Source organism: Vulpes lagopus, chromosome 5, assembly GCF_018345385.1.
Source record: "Vulpes lagopus strain Blue_001 chromosome 5, ASM1834538v1, whole genome shotgun sequence".
Taxonomy (NCBI): domain Eukaryota; kingdom Metazoa; phylum Chordata; class Mammalia; order Carnivora; family Canidae; genus Vulpes; species Vulpes lagopus.
This window is the reverse complement of record NC_054828.1, coordinates 45,999,802-46,015,124: the sequence shown is the minus strand read 5'-3', so window position 1 is coordinate 46,015,124 and position 15,323 is coordinate 45,999,802. Positions and strand designations below refer to the sequence as shown.

At 36.4% G+C, this 15,323-nt stretch overlaps 1 protein-coding gene across 1 annotated transcript in view; it reads right to left on the bottom strand.

Annotated features, from left to right (window-relative positions):
• Nucleotides 1-15,323, bottom strand: part of COMMD1 (copper metabolism domain containing 1) — a 162,087-nt gene that overhangs the window by 76,316 nt on the left and 70,448 nt on the right. The window contains exon 2 of the mRNA XM_041756331.1: nucleotides 5,759-6,040. Coding sequence (XP_041612265.1) covers nucleotides 5,759-6,040 — 282 coding nt within the window. The remainder of the gene's footprint in view (nucleotides 1-5,758; nucleotides 6,041-15,323) is intronic.

The window sequence follows — 15,323 nt, the reverse complement described above, 5'->3', positions numbered from 1 at the left end:
TATTTGCACATCCATGTCACAGGAACATTATTCACAATAGCCAAAACGTGGAAACAACTCAAATGTCCATCAACATATTAATGGATAAATAAAATCTAGTACATACATATAATGGAATATTATTTAGCCTTAAAAAGGAATGAAATTCTGACACGTGCTGTGACATGGATGAATCTTAAGGTATTATTCTAAGCAAAATAAGCCAGACTAATGGCAAATATTGTATGATTCCACTAATATGAGAGGTACCTAGAATAGGTAAGTTTATGGGTAAAACAGTAGAGCGGTTACTAAGGGCCAGAGAGAGGTAGGAATGGGGAATTACTGTTTAATGGATATAGAATTCCTGTCTGGGATGATGAAAAAGTTCTGAAAATAGGCAGTAGTGATGGTCACACAAGATTGTGAATGCATTTAATACCACTGAACTCAACACTTAAAAATGGCTAAATGATAAATTTTATGTTATGTATATTTTACACAATAAAAAACAAGAAGTAAGAGCGAGGTTGGGCCAGAGGCCTTCTACACTCATCTTGGCAGTAGAGCAGTGGCACACATGGAATGAAGCCCACAGCCAACTAGCCAATATACAAATACTAGACAAACACAAGCAGTTTCAACATTGCTGAGGAGGATATACTGTCACCCTGAGTTCAGTACAAAGAACTTACATCTAAAAATTATTTCCAAGTCCTATTAAGGCTTGGTTTCCTGGCTTCCTTTCAAGAGCCCCATCTGTCCACAAGAATAGAACCAAAGAGTCTAAACAGCAACAAGCTGAAATAAGTCCAACACCAGGGGCTGTCTGTTGGCAGGCTACTAGTCAGAAGCTGAGCATTTTAGCAGTGCCAAAGCCCCATTCTCACAGGGTCAACGAATTTACAAAGACAAACACTCAAATCTCTCTCTCCCCCCTTTAAATTGTTTTATTGAAGTATGACATACATACAGAAAAGGATACATCATAAGAAACAATGATTTCTTTCAAAGCCTATTATGAATTATGCTCAGGAAAAAAAAGAATTATGCTCAGTAACCTCAAATGCATCTCTTTATAAATTCGGAGTTTAAAAATAAAACTACTTCAGCAGAAACAGCATTTTCTTAACTGCCAAATATTAAATAATTTCTTTTAATTTATTTTTTCCCAAGTGGAAGGGCTAATTATAGCTATCAAAAAAAAAAAAAAAAAAAAAGCAAGTTGTGTACTGGATGGTCAACTTAGCAATAAGAGTATTAAACACTAGGATCATCAATTTACACTAACATATTCATGCAAAAACCCCAGAGTTATCTCTAATTCCTCACTTTCTTTCCTTTTCCACATGCCTTCCAACTCGTCTCGAAGGTAACTCATCTACATTCAACATTTCTTCCGTCTGCTCACTTCTTTCTACCTTGACTGCTAAAATTATCTCCATCTGCTCTGCTAATATCACCTCACCTAGACCATTACAAGAGCTCCCTCTAAGTGTTCTCCTGGCTTCAATTTTTTTGGAGGGGGCGGCAGGAGGAAGGGGCACAATACTGATTTTTATTAGTTATCTCTGGCTTGACAAATTTTGAAAGATGTTACAATAGATTTTAAAAAGAGAACTGTCAAAATTGTGGAACAAAGGTAGAAATGTAGAATGAAGATTGTCAAAAGTCTACATAACCCCATTTGGAAGTGGAGTATTAACTTTGTTTCTCTTCATTCTGGATATTTAGCCTTGTTAACAGAATGAAGGATGGAACATTTTGGTTTTTGCTTGTTTTCACCTTGAGATACCATTTTTACCCACATACTAGGACATGGAGATTTGGAAGCAAAAAAGAAAATTACTTTTAATGTGCAAAAAACCAAGTTTGACCTCAGTGACTTTTTTCTTGGTATACTGGTATCATGGTTTCACTCTGGACTGTACAATAATCCATCCTTCAGACATGAGTCAAAGTGATCCTATAAGAACATAGATCACATTGCATCATTTGTTTCCTTCCAATGGTTTCCTATTAGAATAAAAATCCAAATTTCTTACCAAAGCCAATTTCTTGCCTTTGCTGTTTCCTCTGCCTTTTGTGTTTCCAGATCAGCCTGCCTCCTTAGAAAGCCTTTCCTCACTCAAGCTAAAGCAGTAGCCCCTTACTTTGAGGTGGATCTGGGCTTTCATAATGTTTTAAAGCTCCCTGGGTAAGTCTGATATTCAGTGATGCTGAGACCACTGCACTAAATGAATCTTGCTTTTGCTTGCAATAATTTTTCTGCCAATTTACTTCTTGCTACCTTCTTACTGCCTGTGGGTTGAGAAACTGGAAAACCAACATGTAAGGAAGTGGTAAAAAAAGAAATGCCAATCATCAGGAACCTGTACTAAACCCTACCAAAGGTCGCACCTATCTGTTAAATGAAAAGATATGTTCATAAACTTTAAAGAATCTGTACTGCCTGTACCAACTTTTCTTAGTGATGACTCTCAGCTCTGAATAGGAGAGCTGAAGTTGTCAGAGAAATCAAATGCAAATGTTACCTGCTCAGAACTGCCTTCCTCAACTTCCTGGGTAAAGAGGGCTATTCCCTCTTCTGAGCTTTGGTAAGATTCTTCAGTTTCTGATATACTTTTTTACACTAATTACTACTATTTTTCTTTTTCTGTCAGCTCCATAAGATAAAGAACTCATCTGTGTTATTCACTGATATATCCCCAACACCTGTCAGACTATACAGAGTCTGACACATGCTAGATTCTTAGTAAAAAATGGATTATGTGATTCATTCATTCCTTCAACAAATATTTACTGAACATGGTGTCCCAGACAGCATTCTCGGCCTTGAGGATACATCAGTGAACAAAATAGTAAAAACTCTTGCCGCCTTATATGCTAATATGGAGCACACGCAAGATAAGATTAATAAGTACAACAAAATATACAGTATACCAGTTAGAATAAGTAGCAGGAAGAAAAAATACAGAAAAAAAACATCTAATCTATGATAACAAAAGTACATCACTGGTTGCCTAGGAATTGGGGTAGAGAGAGGGATGGACTATAAAGGAGCACAAGGAAACTTCTGGGGGCTGATAGACACATTCTGTCTCTTGACTATAGTGGTAATGTCACAAGTTTATACACCAGCCGAAATTAGTCAAATTGAGTATTTCAAATGCATACAGATTATTGTATGGATATTATAGCTCAATGAAGTTTTAAAAAATAAAGCAGGAAGCGGAGGACTGAACTTTTAGAGAAATGCCCAGTGAAAGCATTACTGAGAAGGTGAATTGGGGGAAAAAAAAAGATGTAAGGAAAGTAGAAAAGCTATTATTACAGATATCTGAGTGAAGATCAATCCAGAGAGAAGGAAAAGCAAATGCACAGATCGTAAAGAAGGAGCATGCTTGGCATGTTCTACAAATCAGCAAAGGAGGCCATTAGGTCTAGTTGGAGAAGAGTGAGTGAGAGAAAGACCTATTAATCTGATTGAGATAGCAAGCCACTAGTGAGATGAGAGCCATGGATACATACATGATTTGACTTTATACTTTAAGAGAGACACTCTGTTGATATACTACTGTGTGTTGAGAATAAGTTAGAGAGCAGATGCAAACAGACCAGTTGGGAGGATGTTGTTATGATCTAAGACACAAGTGTTGGAGATCTGAACAGAATAGGGGGGAGTAGTGAGAAGCAGTAAAACTTTAGCTGTATTTTATAATTAACCCTAACAGGATTTGATGATGGAATGGATGTGGGTGTGAGAAAAAGAAAAGACATAAATTGGAAGAATGGAGGTGTCACTAACTGAGATGAAAAAGAAAATGAAGGAGCAACAAGTTTGGGAAATATATGAGGTACTTAGTTTGGGGCATATTCAATTTTTTGATACTCTTTTCACAAAAAAAAAAAATCCTGTAGGATTTGGGCTGTATATTTTATTGCCAGCCTCGGTTGTATTACTGTTTACTTCTTTCTTTACAACTTCTCTTGATTCAAGAATATATTTGCACCCAAAGGATTTTGTGGGTTAAAGAGCAATTTCAGTATCAATGCTGTTGACTACCATATTATATTACTAACACGTTTTTTTGGCTCCTAAATGTTAGTGTCAATGGTTTTTGGAAAAAATCAGTTTAGTGATCTCCATTTTTGTTTTCATTTTACCACATATTACCTCTGTTTAAAGGCAGTCATAAATCTACCTCAGATACCTTCTCTAGAAAATGGGGATATACTACCTCATTGGCTAAGTGCTTAAGGACTCTCTGACTTCTAAGATTTGTTGATTATATTATGACAGGTAAACTTATTAGCAATAGCAATGTCTATTTATTTATATATTGTCTGTTGCTGCTTTTGAGCTACAACAAAGTTGAGTACTTATGAGAGACACTATATATGGCTGCCAAGCAAAAACTATCTGGCTACCTAAAAATTCTTACTAACTTGTTCTAATTGGTCATAAAATGTCCCTGAAGCTAGTCAACAAATTATTTGTAGTGATGTTCAGATTTACAGATCGACAAAATCGTTCTATACTTAAAAAAAAAAAATGAAATAATCACTATTGCCAAATAAAAAATGAATAGTCTATACAAATGGTTAGTGAAACTTAGATATCTATCTACATGTTATCACACCTTTCTAATCTGTCAGATTTTTGGTCTAGGAACAGTAAAAGGAAGGCCATGTAAGACAATGGTTAAGAGAATGGACTTTAGGGTCAGACAAACCAAAGTCAATAAAGGCAATAGCACTATTTTACAATAACTGTATAAAAGATTCTCCAAATGTATTTTGGAAAAAAAATTATTTTTTTAAAGGAATTACCTTTTAAATTAAAACTAGTGTCATTATAAAACTATAAACACTGAAAACTCCTAAAAGACTTAAGGAATATGTGAGGGAAATGGACAACTAAAAAAAATGCTCTCATCTCTAGAAGAAAAATTAATTTCTATTATAGGATGTAATAGAAGCACTTATTTGATTATTTATCTGAAAATAAATCTGGTTAGCTAATTCAGTGATCTGGGTTTTCTCTTCCTAATTATGGCTGCTGCTTTTTTTTTTTCCTTTTTCCCAAAAGGCATACACCAGGTTATTAAGAGTCTGATCTGGCAATCATCTGAAGCACAAACTGAATGACTTCAAGAAAAACAATGTAGATGCCAAAATTATCTGTTATAATGACTATGGAAACTTCAAGAAAAAAAGGAACTACTTTGTAAATAATTAAGATCAAATTAAAAATTATTTGTAGCCTTAAGGACAGAGATTACATATTTAAGGTCTCTAGGAACAAATATATTACTATAATTAAGATACACTGCCAATAAAGATACCTGGGTGTGCTCGCTTCAGCAGCACAAATAATAAAGATGACTGGATGAGACAGTTTTACTCTGTGTTGTTTAATCTCAATTCTTGGTCTTTATTTAGTATCTCTATCATTGCTTTGGAGATTTGACAAAATGCCAAGAATTCTGAGATCTAACCAAAACGGAGTAGTGGCCAACTTCTGTTCAATCACCTCAATGATCTATTTTATTCTTCTGAGATAGATGCCAGGACCATGAGGTTGGTTTCCAGATTCTATCCACAACTGGGAATATCCAAATTTTCAGATGATTCTATCTCTGAAAAGGGATTCTAGGAAAAGAGTTTTTCCTATTATTATCTTGCAAAAAAGACTGTTACATAAAATCAATCTGGACATATTGCTAACATGTAATGGGAAACAGAGTTTACAAAAGGAAAGTGAAATTTGATTTACCTGTCCACTTTTTCCTATTTCCAGCTCCATTATGGCAACAGGGGTATGTATTTGAGCTGAATGCCTGGACTGTGATTTGCCATCAACTCTCCAACTCAGGCCCCGAAGCCCACTGTCCCAACGGCTCTGGTTCATGAGGCTCTCTCGAATTTTTGTCTTATGGCTCTTCCAAAATTTGGAAATGACAACAGCTTGGTCAGATGTGATCCCACCTTGCTTTTTGGTTTGAGCAGTCAAGAATGCCTCCAGCTGGTTGAAATCCATGTCTGCAGATGCAATCGACTATAATGACAGAAAAAGTAATAAAGTAATAAATAACTAGAAAAAAAACCCAGCTTCTTAACTGCAGGTCATATTTTGAATGATTCTTAATCACTGAATAAGCTTTCAAGAAGGGTCATCAATGACAGTAATAAGAATAAGCTCTTTAAAAGAAAAAAAATATTCTTTTTACAAGTATCTAGTATCAGAAAAGCTACCTGTTAAAAATTCCATGTCACTCAAATTCTATATCAATAACTAGAATCTAATTCTGAAATATTAAATTCCATGGTGAAAAAATAATTTAAAAAATTTATAAACTAAATAATAAAACAAGAAAATAAATTAATTCATCCTCTGATGAAATCTTACATAATTTCACAATGGCTTATAGCCAGGCTTGGTTTGATATACTATAATTGTATAATGCCTTGTCCATAGAAGCACTAAGTAAATTCTGTTAAAGGAATGTATTATGTCAGCTGTTTAAGTCCATCTTTAGTCAAATGGCTCATTCACAATAATAGTTCTCTGAAATGGTATACAATTTTACGTTTCTCCATAAATTTTTAAAATTTAATTGCCATTGCTGTTTTGAGAACAGTAAGCTGCTATATAAACTGAAGCAGAAAATCATCAAATGTCTGTCACAATGGAGCCTTAGAGAGGACAGTGACTATTAATGGTTTGGTCTCAAGATTTTCCTTGCCTCTTCTTTGGTATATCCTTATCCTCTCCTGGCCATTGGGACTGGCATGAGCTCCAAACCAGACAAAGCATAGTATCCTCCTCTCTCTGGACACAACAACTGATCCAAATCAATCTCCCAATTTAGAGTAGGAGAAGAAATAGTCTTGCCTCTTGGGGTCATAGTATCAGAAGAATATATGACTAGGATGCAGACTGCTCTCTTTGATCTTTTGGCAAAGGCCTACATGCAATAAATAAAAAATGAAGACAAGAGAATGGGTTCTAAGGGAGTGAATTCCTTGCTCTATAATCTCCAAGGCCCTGGTTCCTATAAACCTTTCCTCAATTCTGTATGCTATTTCAGCATCCTTTCCACCTTCAGATACCAAAAAAACTCAATTTACTATTCAAGATAGTTTAAGCTATATGCCTATTATTTAGAACCAATAGTCCTGACTAAACTTGGGCAGTAGCAGTGAGAAGAGAGGAGTGTAAGGAAGAGTGTACAGGTAGAGTATAGGTAGAGGAAGTAGGACTGGGGCAGACAGACAAACATATTGCCTTTCATTCTTCCATTAATGTAAAAACAAAACTGTATGATAAATATAACAACCTTCAGGTAAAGATATTTCACTTTATATTTCACTAAACATTTACTGAATACCTGCCAATTTACCAGGTCTGGGGACCCAAATTCTCTATCTAAGCCACCCAACAGAAACATCAATTTGTATAATGTACTAGAATTAAACCAAATTATTCTACTAGCACGTTGCTTCACAACATAGGTGATTCATATCATTTTTCTCCTCAAATTATATGAAGATATCTATTTTGATATAACCTCACCTGTGACAGAATTAATTTTGGTTGGGTCCCAGTCAATGATATCTTGAACTAGGGCCAATTCATCCAAATTTAGAATCATCAGAAATTAAATAAGGAACTGAATGTGGTTTGAGTTCAAAGTCAACAATTTTCTTTATTCAAGAAATATCTGAATAGCTACACCATGGAACAGACACTGCTCAAGGCATGTCGCCTCTATCCACCAGTAGCCTCAGTTGGCAGCCTGGTACTCACTTATTCCTGATGCTTCTTTCTCCTCCACAACTGGAATTAGTGGTTCTCAACACTGGCTGCACATTAGACTCATGAAGCACTTTTTTTGGTAAAGATTCATTTATTTATTTGAGAGAGAGAGAGTACATGCGAGTGAGCAGAGTGAGGGGCAGATGGAACAGGAAAAAGAATCTTAAGCAGATTCCACGCTGAGCACAGAGCCTAAAGGGAGGCTCAATCCTACAACCCTGAGATCATGACCTGAATGGAAACCAAGAGTCCAATGCTTAAATAACTCTGCCACCCAGCCACTCCATGAGGTACATTTTTAAAATATCAATGCCCAGACTCTACCTCAGAAATTCTGAATTCTAAATATGTAACAGGGCCCAGGCATTGGCATTGTTTAAAAGCTTTCCAAATACTTCTGATCTAATGAGCAACAAAGATTAAGAACTAAGCCTACAACATTTCGTTCATCAACTTCTATTAATTCTTATATCAAAATAATTCTCTAATAATGTGCCTCCTCTGCTCTGTCCCTACTACCTAGTATCGAGTACTTGAGAGCAATCACTATCTTGTACCTAAACTAGGCTTGTACTTTGTACCTCCTAAAGTCTATCTTCTATACCTCACCAAAGTAATCTATCTAAAAATGTCAGGGTGCCTGTATGGCTCAGTTGCCTAAGCCTGACTCTTGATTTTGGCTCAGGTTATGATCTCAGGGTCATGAGAACAAGTCCAACTTCAGAGTTGGTACTCAGTGCAGAGCCTGCTTGCCCCTCTCCTTCTGCTCTTTCTCATGCTCATTCTTTCTCTCTAAAATAAATAACTAAATAAAATCTTTAAAAAAGAAAAAAAAAAGAAATGTCAATAGGATACTATGACTTTCCTGTGTTAAGGTTTCCAAGAGCTGTCTATTGCCTGCTATAGTGGTTATGGTCAATTGTAAAAATTCTTGTGTAAGTTGTAAGTTACAAATAATGATATTAGTAGCAGTAAAGTATTAAAGTTTGGAAAGCTTTATTTTTATAAATAAAAATTGGAGGGTTTTCAAAGTTAACTTTATATTAACAATTATTGCCTCCTTTTAATTGTTTCCTTGAATGGAAGGGAAAAAATTACAAACATAAGAAACCTATGTCAGAATAAATCATGCATATTACTATTTTTTTTTAAGATTTTATTTATTTATGAGAGCGAGCGAGAGCATGAGCAGGAGGAAGGGCAGAGGGAGAGAGTGAAGCAGACTCCTGGCTGAGCAGAGAGCCCAATTTGGGGCTTGATCCCAGGACACTGAGATCATGACCTGAGCAGAAGGTAGACATGTAAACCACTGAGCCACCCAGGCACCCCCATATTACTATCTGTTAAGTGTGTAAGAGAGAAATAAAATACTGAAAACTGGTCATGTAGGGTAGTGGTCCTCAACAAGGTAGCATTGCTCTCCAAGGTCACTTGAAAAATGTGGAAGCTGTGTTTGGTTTCCTACTGACTGGAGTGCTATTGGCATCTAGTGAGCAGGATCTAGGGATGCTAGACATCCTATAATGCTCAAGAAAATGAGTTGGCAAATTTTGTAAAGGCTTTACCATCACTATTTTATATATTCCTCTCTTTTTTTGGTCCAGCTCTAAAAATATACAAACCTAAGAGTCAGCTAAGCTCATGAGCTATACAAAAATAGGCAGTATGGCCTCTGGGATGTAGTTTACCAATCCCTGCTTAAGAATCAGAATCCCACAAAACACACTGACTCATGTCCCATATGACTTGGTAATGTCCCATCTAACATTATGTGGAAAAATCTGTTTATAATTACATGAAGCTAGAAATTAATCTTTCTTCTTTTTTCATTAAAAATGCTTTGCAGTTTTAATAAACACCAAATTTTACAAGAATGAAAGCAATATAATTTGTACTTTACTGTGGTCAGAATTTTACAAACAGGTTGTTGAAGATTTTGGAAAAAAATCTCATTACCGATGGCAGTGCCAGTTAAAATAGCTTAATTATCAATACAATATATCTATATAAGTCTGTGTTTATTGATGCACATTCACAAGAATTCTACATATAGGTACAAATATCTGATTCATTATATGTTCTAATGCAATAATGACTGAACATTTACATTTTAAAATACATTATTTCAAATTACTTACAAATTGACTTTATATTAGATTTATGTCATGTTGATTTGTTAGAAATTATGCATGTTATTTTTATTATATATGACTTATAATTATACATAAGTTCTATTTAAGAATAAATAAAGGGGGGAACACCTGGGTGACTCAGCAGTTTAGTGCCTGTCTTGGGCCCAGGGTGTGATCCTGGAGTCTCAGGATCCAGTCCCACATTGGGCTCCCTGTATGGTGCCTGCTTCATCCTCTGCCTGTGTCTCTGCCTCTCTCTCTCTCTCTCTGTGTGTGTCTGTCATGAATAAATAAAATCTTTTAAAAAAAAGAATAAATAAAGAGACATTAGAAAATATTAACTATATGGGATGCCTGTGTGGCTCAGCGGTTGAGCATCTGCCTTGGGCTCAGGGCGTGATCCTGGGTCCTGGGATCAAGTCCCACATCTGGCTCCCCGCAGGGGGCCTACTTCTCCCTCTGCCTATGTCTTTCATGGAATAAATAAATAAAATCTTAAAAAAAAAAAGAAAATATTTACTATAGAAAGGAAACACTGGACTTAACAGGATGGAGAACCACTGCCTCCTATCTTGCAACTTCCTGCTCCCTGCAATTGCCATTCACACAGCACTAACCTGTTTTAAATTCCCCTACTAGAAATCCTAACACGCTACTTCTTTGCAATGTGCCTTTGTCTGTTATTCTAACTGCTTTAAATATCCTTCCATAACATTCACATCCATCAGCTTAAATGTCCTTCACCAGATTAACTCCTATTCACCATTCAAGACTCATTTCAAGCATGGCTTCTCCAATATTCCTCCTCCCCTAGAGAGGTAAAGGCCCCTTTCTATTCCAGAAATGTCCAAATATCTCTGTCATCACACTTAACCTCAGTGTGATGAAATTATCTGTTTACAAGACTATCTGTGAGGGCAAGGTCTACATTATCTCTGCAATTACAGCATCTAACACAACTCCTAGAATTCATGTTCCAAAAAGCATTCAACACCATATCAACAAATTCTTTTTTAAAATATTTATTTATTATTTATTCATGAGAGACACACAGAGAGAGAGGCAGAGACACAGGCAAAGGGAGAAGCAGGCTCCATGCAGGGAGCCTGACACGGGACTTGATCCCAGAACCCCGGGATCATACCCTGAGCCCAATAAATAGCTATAAATAAAAAAATGCTGCAGATCAACTTAAAGTCTAGAATTAAACTTATGAACTTCTTACTTTATAAAATCCTCTCATATATATCATAAACCATAAATTCCTAGATAAAGATAAAAAATAGTCCCCAAGTATAGATTTGTTTGCCTGATCTAGCCTTGCTGGGCAAGGGGCTCTGAGCCAAGGGTAATTTAGGCTACAAAATCAGAGGAAAGGGAGAATTTGAGTAAAAAAATAAAAATGTAAAAAAATTAAAAAATAAAAAAAATAAAAAATAAAAAAATAAAAATGTAAACCATCATGTTAGTATCACTGGCAAAACTGCTGCTGCTGCTAGAATATAATCACTGAGTGACACCACATTATGTCACTGATAGTAGGCAGCTTAGAGAAACTGCTGGTCTCCTAGTCAACACAGATCAGCATTATACTAAAGATATACTCAACTGGAAGATGATGATCCAAAAACAATTTTCAAACGTTAAAAATTAATAATTACAGGTCTGAAACTGAAATTTCAAAAAAACACAAAAAGTTGGGTAGTAAGAGAGAGGAGAAGTAAAAGCATGCCAAGTTATTCATGGGTACTTCAGAGAAAAGAAACAGATTGATATATATCCAATTCCTATCAAAATCCTAGCAAGAATTTTTGTATATCTACACAAAATTATTCTAAAATTTATATGGAGGGGCAGCCCCGGTGGCTCAGGGTTTAGGGCCTCCTTCGGCCCAGGGCCTGATCCTGGAGACCCGGGATCGAGTCCCACGTCAGGCTCCCTGCAGGGAGCCTGCTTCTCCCTCTGCCTGTGTCTCTGCCTCTCTCTCTCTCTCTGTCTCTTATGAATAAATTAATAATAAAAAGAAAAAATCTTAAAATAAAATTTATATGGAAAGCCAGAAGAAACAGAATAGATAAAACAATTTTGAAAAAAGAAAAGCAATAAAGTGGGAGAAATCAGTCTTCCCCATTTCAAGACTTAAGATGTGGCTACAATAATCAAGACTGTGGTACTTGCAGAAGAAAGGATGCATAAGCTAATGGAATAGAATAAATAACACAAAAATCAACTCACAAACATGAACCACTGATTTTTGACAAAGGTGCAAAAGCAATTCAATGAAGAAAAGAAATGGCAGCCTTTTCAACAAAAGGTAGTCAAGTAAGTAGATAGATTAAAAAAAAAAAGAAACATAAATTTCCTAACTTAAATAAAAATTAACTTAAGGGGCACCTGGGTGGCTCATTCACTTAAGCATCTGCCTTTAGCTCAGGTCATGATCCCAGAGTCTTGGGATCAAGCCCCATGTCAGACACCCTGCTCTGCTTCTTTCTCCCTTCTCCCTTTGCCTCCTGCTCTGCCTCTGTCAAATAAATAAAACCTTTAAAAAATAATAATAATAATAATAAATAAAAATATAAGACAATCTTTGGCATGCAGAAATAGGCAAAGAGGTCCTAGATTTGATGCCAAAGCATGATCTATAAAAGGAAAAACTTAAATTTGGCCTTACCAAAATTCACTTTTGCCCTGTGTAAAAAACATTGTGAAGAGGATGAAAAGACAGCCTATAAACTGGTAGAAAAAATTTCAAAACAAATATTTGACAAAATATTTAGAATATATGAAGAACTTTCAAATTTCAATGTTAAAAAATAAACAATCCCATTAGAAACTGGACAAATGATGAGAGACATTTCACCAGAAGGGATATATAAATGGCAATAGGTACATGAAAAATGTCCAACATCATCAGCCATCAGAAAAATGTGAATTAAAACCACAATGATGGGATGCCTGGGTGGCTCAGTGATTGAGTATTTGCCTTCGGCTCAGATTCTGATCCCTGGGTCCTGGGCTCCCCACAGGGAGCCTGCTTCTCCCTCTACCTGTGTCTCTGCCTCTCTCTAGGTCTCTCATGAATAAATAAATAAATCTTAAAAAAAAAAAAAAACCCACAATGAGGGGCACCTGGCTGGCTCAGGTGGTAAATCATTTGACTCTTGATCTCAAAGTCATGAGTTCGAGCCCCAAATTGGCTGCAGAGATTATATTTTTTTAAATAATATTTAAATAAAATAAATAAAACCACAATGATTTATCATTATACACTTCATAGAATGGCTACAATTTAAAGCAGTGACAAGACCAAATGCTGCCAGGGATACAGAGAAACTAGATCACTCACACAATGCTGGTGGAAATGTAAAATGATGCACGCACAATAAAAAAAAGTCTGGCAATTTACTAAAGAAATCAAATATAGAATCACCATATGACCTAGCAAGAGCATTCCTGAGAATTTATCCTATAGAAAGGAAGACGTGGGTCCACAGAAAAAGCTATATACACATGTTTCCAGGAGCTTTATTTATAATAGCCAAAAATTTGAAATAAACCAAATGTCCTTCAGCAGGTGAATGGTTAGAAACTATGATATATCCATATTATGGAATACTTTTCTGCAATAAAAAGGCACTAGACCACTGATTCTACAACCTGCATGAATTCCCAGAGAATTATGCTGAATGAAAAAGACCAATCAGAAAAGGTTATATACATTGCATTATTCCATTTATATAATATTTTTGAAAGGACAAAATTACAGAAATGGAAAACAGATTAGTGGTTGTCGGGGGTTAAGAAAGGAGTGAGGGGTCTTTGAGGAAGACATGGTCACAAATACAGTGAAGCTCAGGTCCACGGGCTCCTGTTCCTGACTCACTGTTCACTCTTGTCCAGGAAGTTGGTCAGGAAGCCACATCACAGCCATGGTTTTGAAAAGATATTAGAAAGACAGGTGTGGAACTGGAGGTGTTGATACACCAATTTTATTTTATTTTATTTTTTTATAAATTTTTAAAATTTATTTATGATAGTCACACAGAGAGAGAGAGAGGCAGAGACACAGGCAGAGGGAGAAGCAGGCTCCATGCACCGGGAGCCCAACGTGGGATTCGATCCCGGGTCTCCAGGATCGTGCCCGGGGCCAAAGGCAGGCGCCAAATCCCTGCGCCACCCAGGGATCCCGATACACCAATTTTAAATCACCCTAACCAGGCACAGTTTAAGATCTCTGGATAAGGTGTATGCTCAAAGGAAAGAAATCTCCAAGTGACCAGTTCAGATGTCCACTAGTATTCTAAGCATCAGTGTAAGAAAAACTCCTTGGGAGTCGTGGGTGGCTCAGTTGGTTAAGCATCTGTCTTCAGCTCAGGTCATGGTCCCAGGGTCCTGAGATGGAGTCCCATGTCAGGCTCCCTGCTCAGTGGGGAATCTACTTCTCCCTCTCCCTCTGCCTGACACTTCCCCTGCTTGTGCGCTCTCTTTCTCTCTCTCTGTCAAATAAATAAGTAAATAAAATATATTTTAAAAAATCCTTGGGATGAAGATTCTAAGACTTGGAATCTTTTTAAGATGAGGATTCATAAGTGACTCACTGACTCACACAGTCCTTCTAAAACTGTTAAACAGATTACTTCCATCAGTATTTAATCCAGAGTCAAGGTTGAAGTCACCACTGCAGATACTTCTATCAACTATTTTAATAAATTGATTATCAGTTGTTTGAAAATATAGGAAGGGGAAAGGACAGGTAGGAGGAAAATGGGTATGGCTATAAAATTTCAACATGAGAGATCCTATTGATAATGGAAAAGTCTGTATCCTGACTGAATCAATGTCAATATAGTACTATAGGGTTGTGTTTTTTTTTTTTTTAAGATTTTTTATTTATTCATTTGAGAGAGAAAGAGAGCGAGCAATAGCACGAACAAGGGGAAGGGTCAAAGGGAGAGGCAGAAGCAGACTCCCTGCTGAGGAGGGAGGTCCTGCTCAATCCCAGGACCCTGGGGTCATGACCTAAACCACAAGCAGACACATAACCAACTGACCCATCCAGGATCTCCAATATAGTACTATAGTTTTGCAAGAGGTTACCTACCACTGGAGGGAAGTGCTCAAGTGTACAAGGATATCTCTTCCTACTATTTCTTACAGCTGCATATGAACCTATAACTATTTCTACATAAAAAGTTTAATTAAAAGAAACAGTAAAGACTTCTCTAGCTTCCAGATTTGTTCTAATTCTTCAATATGGTTGACAAGATGAACCATAAATAGGTACCTCTTCTACCTCTCTTGCTTCATGTCTCTTCATCTTCCCCTCACTGATCTGCCTCTCACTCCATCCCCCTCCATTCACACTGAATTAATTTTAGCTCATAAAA